The sequence below is a fragment of the Triticum aestivum genome, chromosome 7B (assembly GCF_018294505.1).
Source record: "Triticum aestivum cultivar Chinese Spring chromosome 7B, IWGSC CS RefSeq v2.1, whole genome shotgun sequence".
Classification (NCBI taxonomy): Eukaryota; Viridiplantae; Streptophyta; class Magnoliopsida; order Poales; family Poaceae; genus Triticum; species Triticum aestivum.
In genome coordinates, this window is record NC_057813.1 from 601,185,369 (window position 1) to 601,206,166 (window position 20,798).

Sequence of the window (20,798 nt, forward strand, 5' to 3'; positions counted from 1 at the left end):
ATTCGGCTGATTACGCCCCAAAGATGGCCTCATATGAGAAAAGTTTCTACACAGATTTTCTTTGTCTCGTTCAAACGATCGGTTTTGATATAAGAAACGTTTCAATCGAAGTTCGTATGCAGAAGTTACAACCAATACAAGATGCTGCTATAGTAGAGGGCCGGACACTCCGGGGACAACCGTCCGGGTTTTGAATTTCTCTGCTGCAGACTTCGGAAAGCAGCTGAAAACTCCCTCAAGATGGCCTCTTCTCAAAAAACGTTCAACATGAAAGTTGTTTGTCTCGTCGAAACCCTCAAGATTTCTTTTGGGCTCGTTTCCATCCGTGGTCGTTTACTACCTCAAACGTGGCCCGCAAGGTCCAGACGGTTTAAACCGAACAGTTTTGGAAAGTTCGGACAAAACCAATCCGAATTTGACTAGGATTTTGGATGTGAATCCAAGCCTTTTCTTTGCACGGGAAGTCCAGCCGCCTCTTATATACTTAAGGGGTGACGGCCATTGAACAACAGACAATCGAACAAATCATCTATCACTTTTTATCTTTTATCTTTTCTCCTTAACCCTAGTTCTTCTCCTCGTTCTTCGTATGTTCTTCTTGTTGCAAGGCGGCGAACCTTGAGTCCCTAGGGGCGATCAGGTCGACCTAGGGCAACCCATAGCCACCGCGCGCCCAGACGGGGTCCCTCCCGGGCGTGTGGGGTTTCGGGTCCTCAAAAGCACCCGCCGGATTGCCTGCGGACCGCGCTTCCGGCTGGGTCTCCTTCAACGTGAGTTGCGGTGCATCACCCTCGGCGTTGGAGGTACACGGTGACGTGTTCGTGTGCGAACAGTGAGCATAGGCTTACTGACTTTTGATAACAACGGATAACCAAAAAATTATGATCAACGTAAGGGGCTAATGATCAACAGTTTTATATGTTTGGACCAAAACAACACGCAAAAGGAGATTTTATTTTCACTTTAACTAAATTGGAGTTAAATCTGAAAACGGCACACATAAAATTTACTGTAATTAAATCTGAAAACAGCAAAGGCATGGAGTACAGGTCCGGAACTCCAAACATGCAGTGCCAATTTTAATGGATTCATTTCAGTAGAGGTACAAATAAAAAGTAGTTGTGCACAATGCCCACCGAGAAGCGGGTTGCATAATCTGAGAAAGATGTAGACTAATCTGGACCAAAGGTTTGTGATCCAAAGGCACAAGTTTCGGTTTTCATGTTTAAATGAAATTGAGCTTTCATTTGACACTTTATCTTATTGAGCAGACATGGAGATATCAGCCTATCCGATACAATACCCCCTCTTCACGGTTTTCCGGTCGGACTTTTTGGTGCCCTCTTCAATGAAAGAAGTACTCTGTAAAATAGTAACCATGAAATTCAGTTAGATAGTTAAAAGTTCATAATGTAAAAGACAATTTTGTACAATGTAACCATGAAATTCAACGATAGTTTAATCATAACAGTTCTGAAGCTTGATTTTTAGTTATTTAAACTGTTAAATGTGTCCATTAGTTCATTCATTTTCCCCTGTCACCTATTACTTTTGCCTAAACAACTTAATTAAATTAAACATCTCTTCCCAATAATTCTTTTGCTACATCATCTTAAGAAACTTTGCTCTACAATATAACAACTTTATTTCCCGCAAAAAAAAATAGCAACTTTATGGAAGATGCATACAATATACTCCCTCTATCCCGAAACAAGTGTCTCAAGTTTAGTACAACTTTGTACTAAAGTTTGTACAAACTTGACACGCTTATTTTGAGACGGAGGGAGTAGCAACATAAAAAAGTCCTACGTGAATTTGAACTAATATTCTAATAAAGACAGAGCCCAATAGAGTCCCTTTTTTTATGTTGCCTTCGTACTAAGCATCTCAAAACTGGGAACCACATTTCTATATTGGACAACATCGCGACGGTTCAGGGAAAACTAACTGTAGATCCCTACAGAGTACCGAGCTATATTTTTTGTATATCTCTGATGATTTCAGTAGAGAAAATCCCTTCATTACAAGACGAAAAGACTACTACTCGAGGAGTATGCGAGACTGTACCGGCACAATTCCTCCTCGCTGTCGCTGATCGGGGTCGGGGCTGCCTGCTGAGACGCTGCCGTCGCCGTCCCTTGGTCCTCGCCGAACTTCTTTGTCAGATCGTCCAGGAACTCGCTCAGCACCGGATCTTGGATCGGTGACTCCGGCACGCAGCAGACCACCTTGATGCCGACCTTGTCCAAGCAACCGCTACGCGGCCCCTCCGTCCAGCGGACCGTGAAACGGCACGCGCACCCCTCCACGCCGTGCTCTGCCCTCTCTACCTGCATATTTGGTCGGCGCCTATTATTACTGAAGCATATGCGTGTGTTGATGAACGCACTGAGTAGGACGAGATGCGGAGGACTTACGGTTTCGAGGACGGCGTCGTAGTACTTGAGCTCCTCGACTTCGCCGTGGATATAGTAGGCGAGGCAGAGCTTGTCTCCCGGGCGGAGATCCCCGCAGCGGGCGTCGTCGAGGGCCAGGCATTCCCGGCGGAACCTGGCGCGGAGCGCGTCCACGTCGCCCGGGGATGCGAAGTCAGCCCCTGGATCGTACCACTCGTCCGCATCCTCGGTGGAATTCTCGAACATGACGCGGAGCAAGCCTTGCTGCACCACCACGCGCGCGCCGTACCACGCCTCATCGGACCGCGCTCGGTACTCCATTCGAGGCCGTGGGCGGCGCCGCGGCGGCGGCGGCGCTGGCACGGTGGCCTTCCGCTTTCGCGACTTCGGCACTTCAGCGGTACTGTGGGAGTGGCGGCGCTCAGGGTGGTCGGTGGGATTTGGGTCCTCGAGAGGACAGGGCGGCGGGTTTCTCGATGCTTTATACCGTCCAGATTCTGACAATCTTTCTAGGTTTTAGGTTTAGCTTTGGTCGACATAATGTGCACAAACACCCCTCAATAAAAAGAAAAACATAATGTGCAAATACTTTAGGGGTATACTCCCTTCGTTTTGTAAATATGAATCGTTTTAGATATTTTAATATAAACTACATACGGATGTATATAGACATATTTTAGAGAGTAAATTCATTAATTTTGCTCCGTACGTAGTCCATTATTGAAATCTCTAAAAAAGATTTATATTTAGGGCTCATTTGGTTACAGGGGATCCTCCTGGGATCCCCGCCTCTTCCCTGGGTGTGGGAGAAGCCACGGGCTTAATCAATCCTGAAAAGCCCACCACTGTATTTGGACGCCCACAAGATCGGGCCACCACCGCCCCTACCACGGTCTTTCCGCAGGCGAGACTTCCATGCCTCGAGAGGCTGGGGAGAAAACCCGCGCTCGCTCCAGCGAAAAAACTGGCGATGGAGTTGGAAGCCACTCCCCAGCCATCCTCCACATCTACGCTTCGCCCACTGGCGGCTGTGATAGAGATTCCTTGGGGAATCTAATGTGCACGTGAAAACTACCCCTAGGGGCTTGTGGCCCTGGGATTTCTCCCCCTTGCTACCAAACAAGGCCTTAAGAATGGAGGGAGTATATCTATATACCTTTGTTAAAGAAACATATTGTATTTCTCAGATAATGTGTGTGTGTGTGTGTATGTGTCATTTACAATATAGTGAGAAATAAAATCAGGGATTATAGATTTCCAAACATAAAAGATTTTTCACTAAAAGAGTTCTTCGCTAGATTGCGAGCCACTTCATTTGCTTCATGGCGACATTGCGAATATAAGACACTCGCAAGTTTCAGCCCTAAATGTTTGCACTCATGTACCATTGCAACATCTGAGCCCACATGTACAGTAATATGCCATGATTCATACAAAAATAATAATTGCCATGGCCAAAGTATTAAAATTGCCATAGTCAAAATATTAAAATTGTCATGGTGAATTACTCAAATTTGCTTTGACTCATGCACTAAATTTTCCATGGTCCATAAAATTGCCATGGCCAAAAAACGAAAATTGCCATGGTCAAAATACTATAATTTCCATGATGAATTACTAAAATTACCATGGTGAATTACTAAAGAATTTCCGTGATCCATGAAGTACAAATGTTTATTTGTCATGGTAAGAACACATCTTAAATTGCTATGACAAAAAAATTAGATTTGCCATGGACATAAAAAAGGAAAAGAGTTTGCCATGGGTCATCGCCTATATAGTAGATTTGCCATGGACATAAAAAAGGAAAAGAGTTTGCCATGGGTCGTGTATAGTAGATTTGCCATGGACAAGAAAAAAAAAGAGTCACCGTGGGCGTAGCATCACACCACCCCAACAACACTCCCTTCCCCTGCCGCCGCACGTCGAGATGCACCCGAGAATCTCATCGACGCATCCACGTCCCATGATCCCGCCATGCCGCACATCACCCCCCCCCCCCCCCCCCCCCGGCGGATATCTGCTTAGGGTCCATGGGTTGCCGCCTTAGCTCAATAGGAGCCTCGCCCAATGAGTGAAAACGTATATGAAATACAATAGTACCTTTAAACGTAGAAGAAAAAGATAGTTGAAACATATCGTAGTAACTTGAGTGCAAACACCATAGCACAGTTCTCAGATTTTTGTGGCATATATATGTGTGGGTGAAGTATTAAAAAACCATTTGCTATGTTAGAAGAAACTCTTTAAGATTTCTTTGGTACGAACAACTTAAATGCGAAAAATCTATCGCACAGTTCTCAGCCCGTTCATCACAAAAGAAATAATGTGAGAGTTTAATGGTTACAAAAAGAACCTCAAATATGAATGATCTATGGCCCTTAAGGTATGATAAACTCACAAAAGAAATTATATAAGAGTTTAATGGTTAAGACAATAACTTACAATTTGCTGCAGTATCATGTATGTTGATATTGGTGTATAGAAACAAATTCTTTTATAATGAAACAAAACTTCGTGAAATTAGTTATCTGCTCTCCTAAGTTAGAGGGGGAGGGCTTCTGTTTAAATGTTGTACACATATAAAAGGAACATGCATCTTTTTTAGGTAGGGGAAAGAAAGGAAGATATATGCTACAATAGGGCACTTCATCTTATACTTCTTTTGAAACTTATGTCACAAATACATGATACATGAAATAACTTCTATAACCATGTTGTCTTTCAATATAATAATAATTACATTATAAAATATCATTTTTGTATTACTTCCAACATTTCTATTTTGTTTCAACTATATCATATTTAATATTATAAGTGCTAGCTCGTGCTGATGCCTGGGTCACTAGTAGAAAAGAGGGCTTTGGTCCACCCCGGGTTAGCCCATTAGTCCCGATTCAGTCTAGAACCGGGACTAATGGGGGTATTAGTCCCGGTTCGTGCGCCCAGGGGCCACGTGGGCCATTTGTCCCGGTTCGTCTGGACCTTTTAGTCCCGGTTGGTGCCACGAACCGGGACTAAAGGGTGTGATGCCCATTAGTCCCGGTTCGTGGCACCAACCGGGACTAAAGGGTTAGACCTTTACTCCTGGTTCGTGCCACGAACCGGTACTAATGGGGTTTAAGGCATTAGTACTGGTTCATGGCACGAACCGGTACTAAAGGTCCCATTTTCAAACTCCACCCTCCCCCCCCCCCACCCCACCCCCCGTGGATCGCCTTTTCAGTTTTAAAAAAATAAAAGAAAATTATGAAAATGTCAAAAAAATAAAAGAAAATAAGTTTCAAACTCAAACATTGAAATCCTCAAAAACCTAACAGAAAAAAAAGTTACGGGGCTTTTAAGATCTAGAGTGGAAAAAATCGAAAAAAATTCAAACTGTGGTCAAACAATGGTCAAACTAATTATTCTAGAATATTAGTGTTACTAAATAATTATTTCAGTTATTTTGAATTTTGGTCAAATCTGGTCAAAATGTGGTCAAACTGTGGTCAAACAATGGTCAAACTAATTATTCAAGAAATATTAGTGAAAACTAAATAATTATTGTTTTTTAAAACAATAGTTTCAAAATCAAACAGTGAAATGTGTCACTTCATGCTCAAGCAAAATTCCTGAGGGTTAATAGGATTGACATCTTACTATTGTCAGGAAAACAACAAGTGCAGACTTGGAAACGAGGGAGAATAGAACCCGGAAGTTAAGCGTGCTCAGGCTGGGGGAGTGGGAGGATGGGTGACCGTTCGGGAAGTTAGATGATTTGGAATGATGAGGGGTGATTAGAGATTAGAGGATAAATTGAACAGTGATGAGGGGTGGTGATTAGAGACTAGAGGTTAAAATAATTCAGAAATTTGAAAATAAAAAAATTAAAAAAAATCATAAAAATCATAAAAATCATAAAATTTCCTTTAGTCCCGGTTGGTGTTACCGACCGGGACTAAAGGTGGAGGTCCACGTGGCCGCGGTCTTTAGTCCCGGTTCATGAACCGGGACTAAAGGGTCGTTACTAGTGGGTTGATGACTAGCAGATTAATAAAATATGTTTGCAGAACAAGCAACCAACAATAATGATAAGTTAAAATGGATTTGCTGATGGATACCTGACTCCACCAACAATTAAGAGTCAAGCAGAAGCAACCATCTCAGACTATATGAAATTTCAATCAGATGGAAAGAGGCATACAATATAGCAACCTTATGTATGAAAGTCTACATATGATACTTCCTACATAAATTTGAACTAATAGTCTAATAAAGCCCGTGCTCGATAGATCCCCTTTTTATGTTGACTTTGTACTATAAGCTCATCAAAACTGGGAACCTCATTATTTCTGCAAATAGTATGTTGTGCAATGGATAAGGATTTGGTGAACATGGTTCCATGCGTACCCTTGATGAATAGTAAATTGGAAAAAGTACTAGAAAAAGTAAGATAAAACAGATTTTTTTTCATAATATACATAGTCAAACGGTATACTCACGTCTGAAGTTTCACGAAGAAATCACATCTGTGGTAATCTAGGAAAAAATGACAAAATCGAAGCTATATTAAAAAACATTGTTTAATTAATAGTATGGCTTCAATTGTATTTTCTTCACTAAGAATACCATGGATGTTAATACATCACGAAACTTCACACGTGAGTTGAATGGTCGACTAAGTTTCATACCTCAAAATTTCAGATTTTTTTCAAAATTTCCAGTATTTTTTTGAATTTATAATTTATATATGTGGGTGCACGGGGAACCATGTTGGCCTTTGTATTTTTGGTTGAACAATGGAGAAGAAGGATGAGGACCATGGCCAGATGGTCCATGAATCAGCTGATATGCACACGAGAGATACAAAGCATCTTAAGAAGATGATAAACTCAGCCCAACTTGCTATTGAGGTCAGGTATGGGGCTTTTGGCCGGCTGGAAAGAAAACATGAGTAACAGAGAGAGAAGAGGGCGAACGAGCTACCTAGACAAAAATTCCACTGCAAATTCCCTTGATAATCTATATTTGTAGCGAAATTTAGAGAAATTATTCAATTAGAGTGGAAGTTTTCGTACCTTTAATTTGAGCTGAATGTTAAATGATTGTGTGACTTGCTTTTGGCATTGGACCGATAAGATATAGAAGATTATTCACAATGGTCTCAAAATTTTCATCTCACTCGTTTTGTTGTAAGCCATTATTGTTAATGTCGGTGTTGGATGAACCACTTTTGACTTGACTATCTTTGTACTTGTCAGTTCTATGAGACACTTTGTTCTGGCAGCATTGATCATAATCAAACTTTTATTGATTTTTGAGGCAACTCATTGAGCCATGAAATTGTACCCATGGAGTTCTTTTTCTTGGAGCTATAGATCATGTTTAACATGTGTGTGCGCCATTGTTTTATTCAGGATGACTCACTAGAATTGGATGGCAATATGAAAAGCTTTCAAAATAGGCACACATGTGCATATAATGAATCAAGAAATAAAATCTCGTGTTTGAGTTAGCACTTCCCAAATGGAGCATGAGTGCTTATGTTGCATAATTTCTAAAGCATAGCAGATAGAAGTGGTGCGATGGAGGCTGAGGTTGGAGCATGTATAGAAGGAGCTGCGCTGGCCACTGAATGGAGTTGCGCACCATTTATCCTCGAAACGGATAGTGCGACTGTTGCATCTATGATGGGTGACAAGGAAATGGATCGTTCACCCTTGGCAGCGTTGGTCAAATGGAACTAAAAGGCTCCTGGATGGTTTACGCGAGACACGTGTTGTAGCCATTCGCCGGGAACAAAATGGTGCACGCCATATGCTTGCCCAGCTTGGCCATCGTACAGTGCACTGCAGTTTGGCTCACTTCTGGGCCTGTAGAAGTTGTTACTTTATGTATTTCTAAAGCGTAGCAAGTGGTGCTGATGGGGCGCTCCCACCACAAAATGTATTCAAGTTGTCATACGCGGTAGACAACTCTCGTCATTTAATGTCTTCATTTGTTATCATTATCAAGGCAGGATGCCTAATGTGTCACATTCTGCCTCTCACAGGATAGGAACACAATGGTGATTCATTAGTGTTGGAGCAACATAACATTAGAGTTACACTGAATGGAGCAAGGCAAGCCCACGAACCAGGCGTCTAAACAATGGCATTTGTGGTGCTTTAGATGAACAATTATATACATAACTTTGTTTTCCGGTGGCATTCAACTTGTCCTATGTTTGTGTGCATTCAAAACTATTCCTGAGAAAGTTTTCACAGTTAAATACTTTTATGAACAACTGTATCATCTCCCCTTTGATGGGTGTAGATTTCATTGGAAAATTTAAAATCCCACCATAGACTACCGAACACTAGTAGAAAAACTATTTTACGTGAGCCACATTAGTCTGGTTTGTAAAAGAACCAGTACTAATGTGACAATTAGTGTCGGTTCCAACGGCTAGGGGGGCAGGAATCATTAGTCCCGGTTCGTGTTGCATCTTTAAACCGGTTCATGATATGAACCGGGACTAAAGGGGCTGGTGGTAGGCTGGTGTCAGGCTGGGGGCCCACGAGCACCTTTAGTCCCGGTTCGTGTCACGAACCGGTACTATAGATGCTCCTATATCTTCGTCCAGCCCGCGAGCTCTCTGTTCTTCCCAAGATAAAAAGAGCACCAACCAAAACAGTAGTCTGCTTTGATGCAGCAAACGCCAATAGGTTGAAGGACACATATTATAGTTACATAGAGGAGATGTGGGAACTTGACTATGGACGTAATTTGAAGTTCCCTTTGTTTCGGTGCAAATGGGTCAATCTGACAGGAGGCGGGGTAACGGAAGACACGCAGTACGGAATGACAACAGTGGATCCCAACAATCTTGGGTATGCAGACGAACCATTCGTCCTAGTCAATGATGTGGCGTGGGTTTTCTATGTGAAGGATATGTCTACCAACAGTGGATCTCAATTTTCAATCCTTTCTGACTTCATTTGCTATTTTTCATACATTTACTAGTTTTTTCGCTAAATGGCCCTGAAATTCAAAAGCACTACAAATGAACTCTGAAAAAGTTGAACGTTGGCATGACATCATCATTTCACCCACATAGCATGTGCAAAAAAGTTGAGAGTGTTACGGCAAAAACTGGATGCACTTCGTGTGCAAAATGGACAATCTCTTTCGAAGTATCAGGGTTTCGGACGAAAACTCATCTGTTACAAAGGCATTTCATCTTTTAAAACTTATTTCAACTCCAGAATTTTTGTGCATTCAGTATGCACCATTCAAAGCCACGTCATAAATTTTCAACCCTTTCTGACTTCATCTGCTATTTTTCATGCATTTGCTGATTTTTTTGACCTAAGTGGCCCTGAAATTGAAAAGGACAACAAATGAACTATGAAAAGGTTGAACGTTGGCATGGCATCATCATTTCACCCACATAGCATGTGCTAAAAAGTTGAGAGGGTTACGGCAAAAACGGGATGCACTTCATGTACAAAATGGACAATCTCTTTCGAAGTATCAGGGTTTCGGACGAGAACTCATCTATTACAAAGGCATTTCATCTTTTAAAACTTATTTCAACTCCAGACTTTTCATGCGTTTAGTATGCACCATTCAAAGCCATGTCATCAGTTTTCAACCATTTCTGACTTCATTTGCTATTTTTCATGCATTTACTGATTTTTTGAGCTAAATGGCCCTGAAATTGGAAAGCACTACAAATGAACTCTGAAATGATTGAATGTTGGCATGGCATCATGATTTCACCCACATAGCATGTGCTATAAAGTTGAGAGGGTTACGGCAAAAACTCGATGCGCTTCGTGTGCAAAATGGACAATCTCTTTCGAAGTGTCACGGTTTCGGACGAAAACTCATCTATTTCAAAGGCATTTCATCTTTTATAAGTTATTTCAACTCCAGACTTTGTGTGTGTTCAGTATGCACCATTCAAAGCCACGTCATCAGTTTTCAACCATTTCTGACTTCATTTATTATTTTTTAGGCATTTACTGATTTTTTAAGCTAAATGGCCCTGAAATTGAAAAGCACTATAAATGAACTCCGAAAAGGTTGAACGTTGGCATGGCATCATCATTTCACCCACATAGCATGTGCTAAAAAGTTGAGAGGGTTACGGCAAAAACTGGATGCACTTGGTGTACAAAATTGACTATCTCTTTCAAAGTATCAGGGTTTCGGAAGAAAACTCATCTGTTCAAAGGCATTTCATCTTTTAAACTTATTTCAACTTCATACTTTTTGTGTGTTCAGTATGCACCATTCAAAGTCACGTCATCAATTTTCAACCCTTTCTGACTTCATTTGCTATTTTTCATACATTTACTGATTTTTTTGAGCTAAATGACCATAAAATTGAAAAACACTACAAGTGAACTCTGAAAAGGCTGAAAGTTGGCATGGTATCATCATTTCACCCACATAGCATGTGCTAAAAAGTTGAGAGGGTTATAGCAAAAATGGATAAACTTCGTGTACACACTAGTAGAAAAAAAACCACTAGTCCCGGTTGGTTAGGGCCTTTTGTCCCGGTTCTTGAACCGGGACTAAAGGGTCGTTACTAATGCCCTAGACCTTTAGTACTAGTTCTAACACGAACCGGGATAGATGGGACTCCACGTGGCCGGTGCGCCGAGCCCGGGCAGGAGGGCCTTTGGTCCCGGTTGGTGGCGCCAACAGGGACCAAAAGGCATCCACGCATCAGCATTTCAGGGGCTGGGGTTTTTGTTTTTTTTTTGAAAGGGGGGTTGGGGGTTTTGGAGGGTTAATTTAGGTGTTTCATATATTGCGCTAGCTAGCTAATTAATAGAGAGAAGTGTCCTCTCTTATGTCTGTGCTTGGTCGACGCTACGTACTGTACATAGAGAGGCCCTCGACACGCTAGCTAGTAAGAAACTGAAGGAAACCATTAAGTACAGAAGTTTGTCATGCATACCGAGAGAAGTGATCGATCGACCTCTCCTTCTCCGAGAGATTGGTCGAACAACAAGTTTTCATATTATCTATCCGACGCTACTGGCTACATACATATACAATATGTAAGATCTCTTACAATCCCCTAGCATTTGAAATCAACTCCCACATGGTATTCTCCGGATTTATTGATGACGTGGTCAAGAAAGAATCCCGCCAATTCCTCTTGAATTGCTTTCATGCGATCTTGTGCTAGGAGTTCATTCCGCATCTGCCACGTCTAATTTGAAGAAGGGGATTAATACATATATATGAATGAAACTCAACAAAAATGATGGTGTAATAAAATCAAATTTTGAATATTATTGCTTACGCGCTTCATATTGTCTTTTAGAGTAGCCCCGCTTATTTTTAAAAGTCGCGTTGTAGATGAACTCGCACACGTATTATCCATAGAAATCGTTCCCTTATTCCTGCCACGAGCACTTTACGAGAAACAGAGGTCAATCAAACTGATATGAAGCATTATAAATGGCATTGATGAAAGTATAGCTATAGAATCAACGGGAGATGCGCGCAACTAGCTAGCTAGTAGTACTTACTTTCGGGTATGTATATCGCAGCTCCTCCGGCAGTCCCGGAGCTTCTGCGGTGAACTGTTTCCAAACCCTGCAAGACAAAGAAAATAATTATTATTACTTGAGACAACAGGAAATGAACAAAAAGTTGCCGATATGGTGCGATAATGATCGATTGAACTTACTTGTTGAGCATTTTAGTCATGTCCGCATAGGTTTCGGGATCTTTTCGTCTCGAGTCTAAGACGGTTACTATTCCCCGCTCAAGCTTAATCTCCAGAAGAACATAGTGGAAGCTGCGCACGCATGCATAACTCATCAATTACATTACTATAACCTCGCTCGAGTAATAAGGGAAACCGAATATGCACATGACAGTAACACTCACTCGAAGTTATAAGGAAAGAGTATTAAATCTTTATTTTGATTTTTGATCAACGATTGTAGTAAGTTGGCATCGGCCTCTTCGGCCTTCTTTTTAACCTGAAATTCATCTATGATATTTGTGTTAATGAACCCAATATCATACATTTCTTGTTTTTTGCACTCGATGATCTTCAATCTGCCTAATATAGTGAGGATAATTAATTATAAATACATGCAATGAAAGAGCCGAGCTATATATAGAGACTTAATGAAAGAAATAGTACTTACAGACAGTAGCAAAAGACCGTTAATTTATCAAGGGCCTTTTGATTGAAGAACTTGAAGAACTCCTCAAATGGAACAGGCAACAGATCAGTTCCAACGAGGTCATTCTCCTCTTTAATTCTCGGATACAAAGTATTCGTCCCCCCAGACTCTCTGCAGGTTTTCATGTACCAATTATAGAATCTTCGCATCATCGTTGTTAGAGATTTTTCATCTTTGACGAGAGGCTTCCCGTACTCGTATCTGTGTTCGTCCACCTCCAAGAAATAAAAATGTACATCATCAGGCAGGTAATCTCTAAGATAGCTATAACCGGGCACCATCCCCGGAGCATTAGCGACGATGTCGCTAGACACATTGAGCGGGGGGCACGATTGCTTTGCTTGTTCGTCGAGCTGGGCAAAAAATTTCCCAGCTGCTCGTTCTTTTAACCTTTGATCACTGACAGTACCTCCCGACCGCACCGCTTGGAAATATGCCTTTTCAGTAATGCGCTCATAGTTGATTTTCGGCGGAGACTTTGGTGGTTTCCTCAGGGCATCGATAGTGCGCTTTGCTTTCACCGGATCTACCTTCTCCTCCGGAGGTGGATGTCTCTTTGCTTTCAACCCTTCAAAGAAGTCCTTCACTTCGGTCCGCACGATCTTCACGTTTTCCTCCTCGGTCCTCTCGTACGGTAACTTCTCTAGAGGCTTGAGAGATGGACCGTATCTGTATTGCCTCCCGCCTTTGGCTGTACTGCTAGACGCCGGAGCAGACAGAGCGGTTGCGGCTGTCTTTTTTCATGCTTGCTTACGAGGCGGAGGAGAAGGACTACGACGCGCCGGAGCAGCCGGGGCGGAGGCGGGTCTCTTCTGCCCTTGCTGGCGAGACGGAGAAGGAGGAGGCAGCTGGCTGCTCGGGCGCGCTGAGTGCCGCCACACGCCGGAGAAGGAGGCTGAGTTCCCTGATCCCTCGCCGAAGGAGCGGAGAAGGAGGCGGAGTGCCCTGACCCGCCGGAGGAGGAGGAGGCGGAGGCGTCCAGTTCGGAAGGTTGATGAGCTCCTTTCGCCATAGGCATGAAGTCTTCAGAGAAGAACCCAGCCGAATCTCCCCTTCACCCGTAGGGTGGCCAAGCTCAAGGTCCTCAAATCCGTCCGTTATTTGATCCACCATCACCCTAGCATATCCTTTTGGAATCGGCTGGTCGTGGTAGTTTGAGCCAGGTTCATTAGGTATAACAGAGCCAACATTCGCCTTGATTTTCAATGTCATCCATCGCGTCATAAGGTGGCAATGTTGAGACTCTGTGATAGCATCCACGGGGTAGCCCGTGAAGACAGGCTCCAGCAGCTGAGTCTGCTCGGTGGAAGCCACGCTGCTTCCCCGCTGAAATGGCGGGGTAGCTTCAGGGGAAGCTTCGGCAGGTCGTTTGCTGCGATCTTCTTCTCGTTCCTCTAGCCCTTGTACCCTTTCGTGCAGCGCCTGCAGTTGGCTATGCTCCACTTTCTTCCTCCTCTCCTGGGTTTTGTAACCCCCTGTGTTCGGAAACCCAGCCTTCCACGGAAGGGAGCCTGGCGTGCCTCGTGTCCGTCCAGGGTGCTCAGGATTCCCGAGGGCCATTGTGAGCTCGTCGTTCTCTCTGTCTGGAACGAACGTCCCTTCCTGCGCTTTCTTGATATACTCCCGAAGCTTCCTAACGGGTATTCGCAGTTTCTCTTTCGTCCAAATGCAATTCTCTGATACAGGGTCCAAGGTTCCACCAACCCCAAAGAACCAAGTCCGGCAACGGTCTGGCCATCTCAATGTCTCTGGTTCGACCCTTTTAGCAATCAGGTCATTCTTAGCCTTGTCTCACAAAGGTCGGGCTTTGAGGTAACCACCTGACCCTGTGCGATGGTGATGCTTCTTCTTCACAGCATTAATCTTGTTTGTCACTGACATCTTCTTACTCTTTTCCGATGTCTTGTGGGCGACAAATGCGGGCCATTGATCTCTGATCTTCTCAAACCGACCGGTGAATTCTAGTCTTTCTTCTTTGTCGACAAATGTTTTCAGCTCATTCTTCCACCTCCCGAATAGTTCTGCCATCTTCTTAAGAGCATGAGACTTGATCAATTCCTCTTTAACTGACATCTATGGATCCTCCTCTGGCGGTAGGGTGAAATTTGCCTTAAGTGTTGTCCAAAGATCTTCTTTCTGCATATCAGAGACATAAGATGTCGGCACCTCAGGGTCTTCCTTCTTTGGCTTTAACCATTGCTGGATACTGATCGGGATCTTGTCCCTAACAAGAACCCCGCACTGAGCACGAAATGCATCCCTTGTCCGGATGGGTTCAATCGGCTTGCCATCGCGCGCGATTGCTGTGATCTCAAACCTTTCATCCGAGTGCAACTTTTTCTTCGGGCCTTGTTTCTTTACCGAAGTTGAGCTCGATCCGGAGGGCTAGAGAAAAAAGAAGAAAGACGAGAGTTAATTAATATGTGTACATATCAAAACAATGAATGCATCAATTAACTAGTCAACACGGGCTTAAATAATATATATATATATATATATATATATACCTGGCCGGACTCGGTTCGGTCACCGGAGCAGTCAACACGGTCTCCTTCTTGTACCTCCATTGGGTCACCGGAGCCATCATGAACATAGCCCTCTTCTTGTACCGGCATTAATGGGTCACCGGAGCCATCATGAACATAGCCCTCTTCTTCACCCAGTCCTTCCTGACCATCGGTGTCGTTGAGAAATGACGCAACAACATCACTTCCTTGTGCGATTATCTCCCCCAACATCGCTTCTGTTGCTTCGTCTCGGGAGTGCTCCATAGTTTCTGCAAATATTTACAACATGTCAATTATTATTCAAACATGGTACTGACGAATATATATTAGTGGCAAACATAGAACTAGCTAGCCAATCACAATAAGGAATCATGTTAGTGGCCTCGACGCTGCTTCTCTAGGGTTTGGGGTGGCCTCAACACAATGCTTCAAGGGTTTGTGGTGGCCTCGACAACAACGCTCTTTTAACTTGGTAAATTTGGGTGGCCTCGAGAGAGTTTGTCGGGTAGGGGCGTGGCGGGAGGGGGTAGGATACCAACATCATTTTTCTCTAGGGTTTGGGTGTCATCGAGAGTTTTGGTCAATCGAGAGGGCTGAAGGGGGTGCTCCCATGGTATAAGTTATCATGGTTGAGAGGGGGTATATATATCGACCGCCCCTCATGTCGAAGTTATCCGGGAGGGGGTTATATCAACAACGACGCGACATACTTATACATGGGAAAATAATGTTATCGGGGAGGGGGTATATCGGTACCCCCCCTCGTGCTGAAGTTCTCGGGAGGGGGTATATCGACAACGACATACCCGATAAGAAACTCTTCTACCTTTAATGTACTAAATCTTCTTCCTTTCCTAGCTAGATATTTAAAAATTAAACTAACCTAAAATGTACTAAATCTAACTTGCATATATGTATACTTTAAAACATCATTAATTACAAATAAAAAAATACATACATACATACAAAAAACATGTAAAAAATACATATATCTAAAAAATACATACATACATATATGAAAATCTAAAAACATGTAAAAAATATAATAAAAATTAAAGAAAACATAATTAACAAAATAAAATTAACTAGGGGCGGCGCTGGACAACGATGGCGGGGGCGGCTGGTGACGGCGATGGCGGGGGCGGTGAGGGCGCTGGCGCGCGGGGGCGGGCCGCGTGCAGGGGCTCGGGCACGGGGCAGGGACCGGTGCGGCGCGGCACCGGCGACGACGTGGTCGAGGGCAGGGGCGGCGCGGCGACGGCGTCGGAGGCAGGGACGACGCGGCGACGGTGTCGGACGGCAGGGGCGGCGAGGGCGCCGACGCGCGGGGACGATCTGCGGGCAGGGGCTCGGGCGCGGGGCAGAGGCGACGATGGCGATGGCGACGGCAACGAGGAGCAGCGTTGGGGCGTCGGGCAGGGAAGACAAACTGAAATAAATTTTTCACAAGTGCTAATTATATATCCAAGGCATTGGTACCGGTTCGTGGCACCAACCGGTACCAATGCCCCCCTTTAGTCCCGGTTGGTGCCACCAACCGGGACCAAAGGTCTCTTTTCAGCAGCCCAAAGGGTGGGAAGCGGCAGCCTTTGATCCCGGTTGGTGGCACCAACCGGGACTAAAGGATGGGCATTGGTACCGGTTGGTACCACGAACCGGTACCAATGCACCCCCTTTAGTCCCGGTTGGTGCCACCAAGCGGGACCAAAGGCCCCTGTGTTGCTCGCGTCGCGGCCAAAGTTTAGTCCCACCTCGCTAGTTGAGAGGGGCGCACAGTGGTCGATAAGCCCCACTGCCGCACCCCTCTCGAGCTCCTCTCCACTGCAGGCTTACGGGCCTACTTGCTACTGCTTTGCCTGATGGGCCTTCTGGGCCTACTGCGGGCCTGAATCCTGGCCCATGGATGGGTTTCTAGTCGTATTCAGGCCGTGGTGGCCCAGTTGGTGGCAATTTTTTTAATTGTTTCCCAGTTTTTTTTTTGTTTTCTTTTTTGCTTTATTTATTTTGTTTTGTTTCTACTTACAACAAAATACTTATTTATTTTATTTTATTTTGTTTATAATTACTTATTAATTTTATTTTATGATAATTCTTTTTGCTATTAAAGTTTCTAACAAAAAAGTTCTTTATGAAAAATCTTTTTTCTTTTAATGATTTTGAATAGAAAATACTTTGATAATTTTAGTTCATCAATTTTATATAATTTTAGTTTCAATAATACTAGAAGTTGCTTATAATGTTTTGAACAGAAAATACTTTGATAATTATAGTTTCATAAATTTTATTTATGTTATTAAAGTTTTTTTTGTTTCTAATTATCTATTTTATTAAAGTTTATATTATTTTGTTTCAAATTACTTATTTATTTTATTTTATTTTGTTTCTGACTTCATTTGTTATTTTTCATGCATTTACTGATTATTTTGAGCTATAAGACCATGAAATTGAAAAGCATTTGAAATGAACTCTGAAAAGGTTCCAAGCTGGCATGGTATCATCATTTCACCCACATAGCATGTGCAAGAAAGTAGAGAGGCTTACGGCAAAAACTGGATGCACTTCGTGTACAAAACAGACAATCTCTTTCGAAGTATCAGGATTTCATACGGAAACTCGTATGTTACAAAGGGATTTCATTTCTTTTGAACTTATTTGAACCCCCTTGTTCTTCTGTGTTCAAAATGCACCATTCAAAGCCACATCATCAATTTACAACCCTTTCCGACTTCATTTGTTATTTTTCATGCATTTACTGATTATTTTGAGCTTAAGACCATGAAATTGAAAAGCATTTGAAATGAACTCTGAAAAGGTTCCAAGTTGGCATCGTATCATCATTTCACCCACATAGCATGTGCAAGAAAGTAGAGAGGCTTATGGAAAAAACTGGATGCACTTCGTGTACAAAACGGACAATCTATTTCGAAGTATAAGGGTTTCATACGGAAACTCGTCTGTTACAAAGGGATTTCAAAAAAATTGAACTGATTTGAACTCCCTTGTTTTTCTGTGTTCAAAATGCACCATTCTTCAGAGCATTAAAACCGAAGTACATACATAGTTCTCATTGAACAACATATAGCTCTCCAGAGCATCTAATTAAACCATACATTGAAATTATGTAAAACATTTCAATGCAAAAACAAATGTGATCATAACCGCAACCAAGGTAACAACTGATCCAACTGCATAATGATACCAAGCCTCGGTATGAATGGCATATTTTCTAATCTTTTTAATCTTCAACCGCATTGCATCCATCTTGATGTTGTGATCATCGACGTCATCCGCAACATGCAACTCCAATATCATCTTCTCCTCCTCAATTTTTCTTATTTTTTCCTTCAAGTAATTGTTTTCTTCTTCAACTAAATTTAACCTCTCGACAATATGGTCGGTTGGAATTTCCGGTTCAACAACCTCCTAGATAAATAAAATCTATGTCACATTGGTCCGCATAATTGTCATAAACAATAAATAAACCAAATAGTTATGAAAAGATAATATATACCACATCTGAATCATAGACAGGACGAGGGCCGACGGGGGCGGATACCAAAACCTTCGCACTATATAATAACAAGGAATAATAAAAGTAAGAAAATTAGACAAGTATCTATCTGAAGTCAGAATTTTTTTCTTTCAGAAAGAAGATAAGAACAAGAGGCTCACCACGGTGGTGCCGGCGACGAGATCAGCGCGGGCGATCGACGGAGGTGAAGACGGGGCGGGGACGGGGCATGACGGACCGCTAAATCTAGACAAATCTCATTGTAAATGGAGCTCGGAGGTCGAGTTTCGAGAGGAGAAAGCTTAACTAGTGTGGCTCGGGAATTTCATCGAACACCTCATGTGCATAGGAGGTGAACTAGAGCACCCAAATGCCCTCCCCTCGCCGACTTGACAAAACAGAGCACTCTGGAGTGCTCTGCCGCGGCGGTGGGTATATGTAGGCAAGTTATTTGTCCCGGTTCATGGCATGAACCGGGATTAAAGCCACCCCTTCTGTCCCGGTTCAAGCCACGAACCGGGACCAATGGTTGTGGGCCAGCAGCGAGGACCATTGGTCCAGGTTCGTGGCTCGAACCGGGACAAATGGTTCCACACGAACTGGGGCCAATGCCCACGAGGCCCTGGCCGGCCCCCTGGGCTCACGAACCGAGGCTAATACCCCACATTGGTCTCGGTTCTTGAAGAACTGGGACAAATGGGCTGGATGGTCACAGCCTACTGGGTCGTCACAGCCTACATGCGACTAGAAACCCAACATCTAGTTTGGCCAGGATGCAGGCCCGTACAGCCCAGCACAAGTTCAATAGGCCAACCAAGGCCTGCTTACGGAGGAGCTCGACACAGTTGCCGCAGTGGGGCTTATAGACCGGTGCGAGCTTCTCTCAACTAGCAAGGTGGGACTAAACATCCACCGCGCCCCTCGCCTGGCAGCACGCCACCTTTAGTCGTGGTTGGTGGCTCCAACCGTGACTAAAGACCATCTTTAGTCGCGGTTAGAGCTACCAACCGCGACTAAAGGCCTGGCTTCCCGCCGTTTGGCCTGGCCAAAATTGACCTTTAGTCCCGGTTGGTGGCTCTAACCGGGACAAAAGGTGCCTCGTATATAAGGAAAACTTACAAAATTTCAACTCCGCCATCTCCATTCTCATCGTCGACGCCTCGCCTCTGCTCCCGAGCCCCGACGCCGCCCGCGCCCGCCTCCACGAGCTCCTCGCCGCACTGCCCGCGCCAGCTTGCCCCAACGCCATAGCCGCCCCTCCTCGACCTCACGCACCGTTGTCGTTGACTCGCCTCACCTCGTTGGACGTCGCAACGCTGTGAGCCCCTACCGCCATGGCCACCTCTCCCCGATCGAGCCCACACACACACACACACACACATGCGTGCGCGCGCGCACACACACACACACATTCTTTTCTGTTTTATAGTTACAGAAATGTTGAATGCTTTTTAGCTTTTTATGCTTTTAGTTATAGAAATGTTAGATGAATGGTAGATATATAAATGTTAGATGAATGTTGTTTTTTATACTTTTAGTTAGATAAATGTTAGATATAAAAAAGTTGAGGAATTTTGACATTTTATCCAATTATTGTATAGCAATTACTATATGTATTGTAGATGAACGGTGGAATTTGCATATATTTTCTGTTTTTTTGTTTTTTATACTTATAGAAAAAAGTTGCATAAAGAATAAGTTGCATAGAAAAAAGTTGACCATGTATTAATAATATTTTAATGTTAATATATATTTTAATGTTAATTGACATACCATGTTAGTACTTACTCAAATAAAATGCATATTTGGGTGTATGCCTACCATGTGTTATATCATTGGTATAGTTTGTACCTTATGTTCATGTTATTGCATATATACTAGGTTGTATATCTATGTATACTTGCAAGTGTATGATGTTCTAGATAGGAAATGCATGGAATCATGTTATTCATGTTAGTATATTTCTTAGCTTGAAATGATATATGTTGATGCCATGACTTAGATATTTACTTGCTTAGTATGATTTCCCTTCTGTTTTTAAGTCACAACTATTATGATAGTGTTGTGTGCTAATGCCATTCTTGATAGTCATGTTAATTAGTTGATATCAACTAAGCTATATGTTATATTGGTAGCATAGCATGATGTCTCATGTGATGATCCACCATGCTTTGTCACCCTAGCTAGCTATATAGTTTAG

At 43.1% G+C, this 20,798-nt stretch overlaps 1 protein-coding gene across 1 annotated transcript; it reads right to left on the reverse strand.

The window, feature by feature from the left end:
- Positions 1–2,021: 2,021 nt before the first annotated feature.
- On the reverse strand, positions 2,022–2,833 carry LOC123158246 (protein SAWADEE HOMEODOMAIN HOMOLOG 2-like). Its single transcript, XM_044576312.1, has 2 exons — positions 2,418–2,833; positions 2,022–2,330 (listed from the first exon to the last, which is right to left on the reverse strand). Exons 1-2 carry the CDS (start codon positions 2,715–2,717, stop codon positions 2,022–2,024), a joined length of 609 nt encoding a protein of 202 aa, XP_044432247.1. The 5' UTR covers positions 2,718–2,833.
- Between the last annotated feature and the right edge of the window lie 17,965 nt (positions 2,834–20,798).

Bases quoted from the DNA above. Each gene is read 5' to 3' on its own strand.
- LOC123158246 (XM_044576312.1), bottom strand. From the start codon at position 2,717: ATGGAGTACCGAGCGCGGTCCGATGAGGCGTGGTACGGCGCGCGCGTG. The intron at 2,331-2,417 runs GTAAGTCCTCCG...CCAAATATGCAG, and splicing joins ACGACGCCGTCCTCGAAACC to GTAGAGAGGGCAGAGCACGG.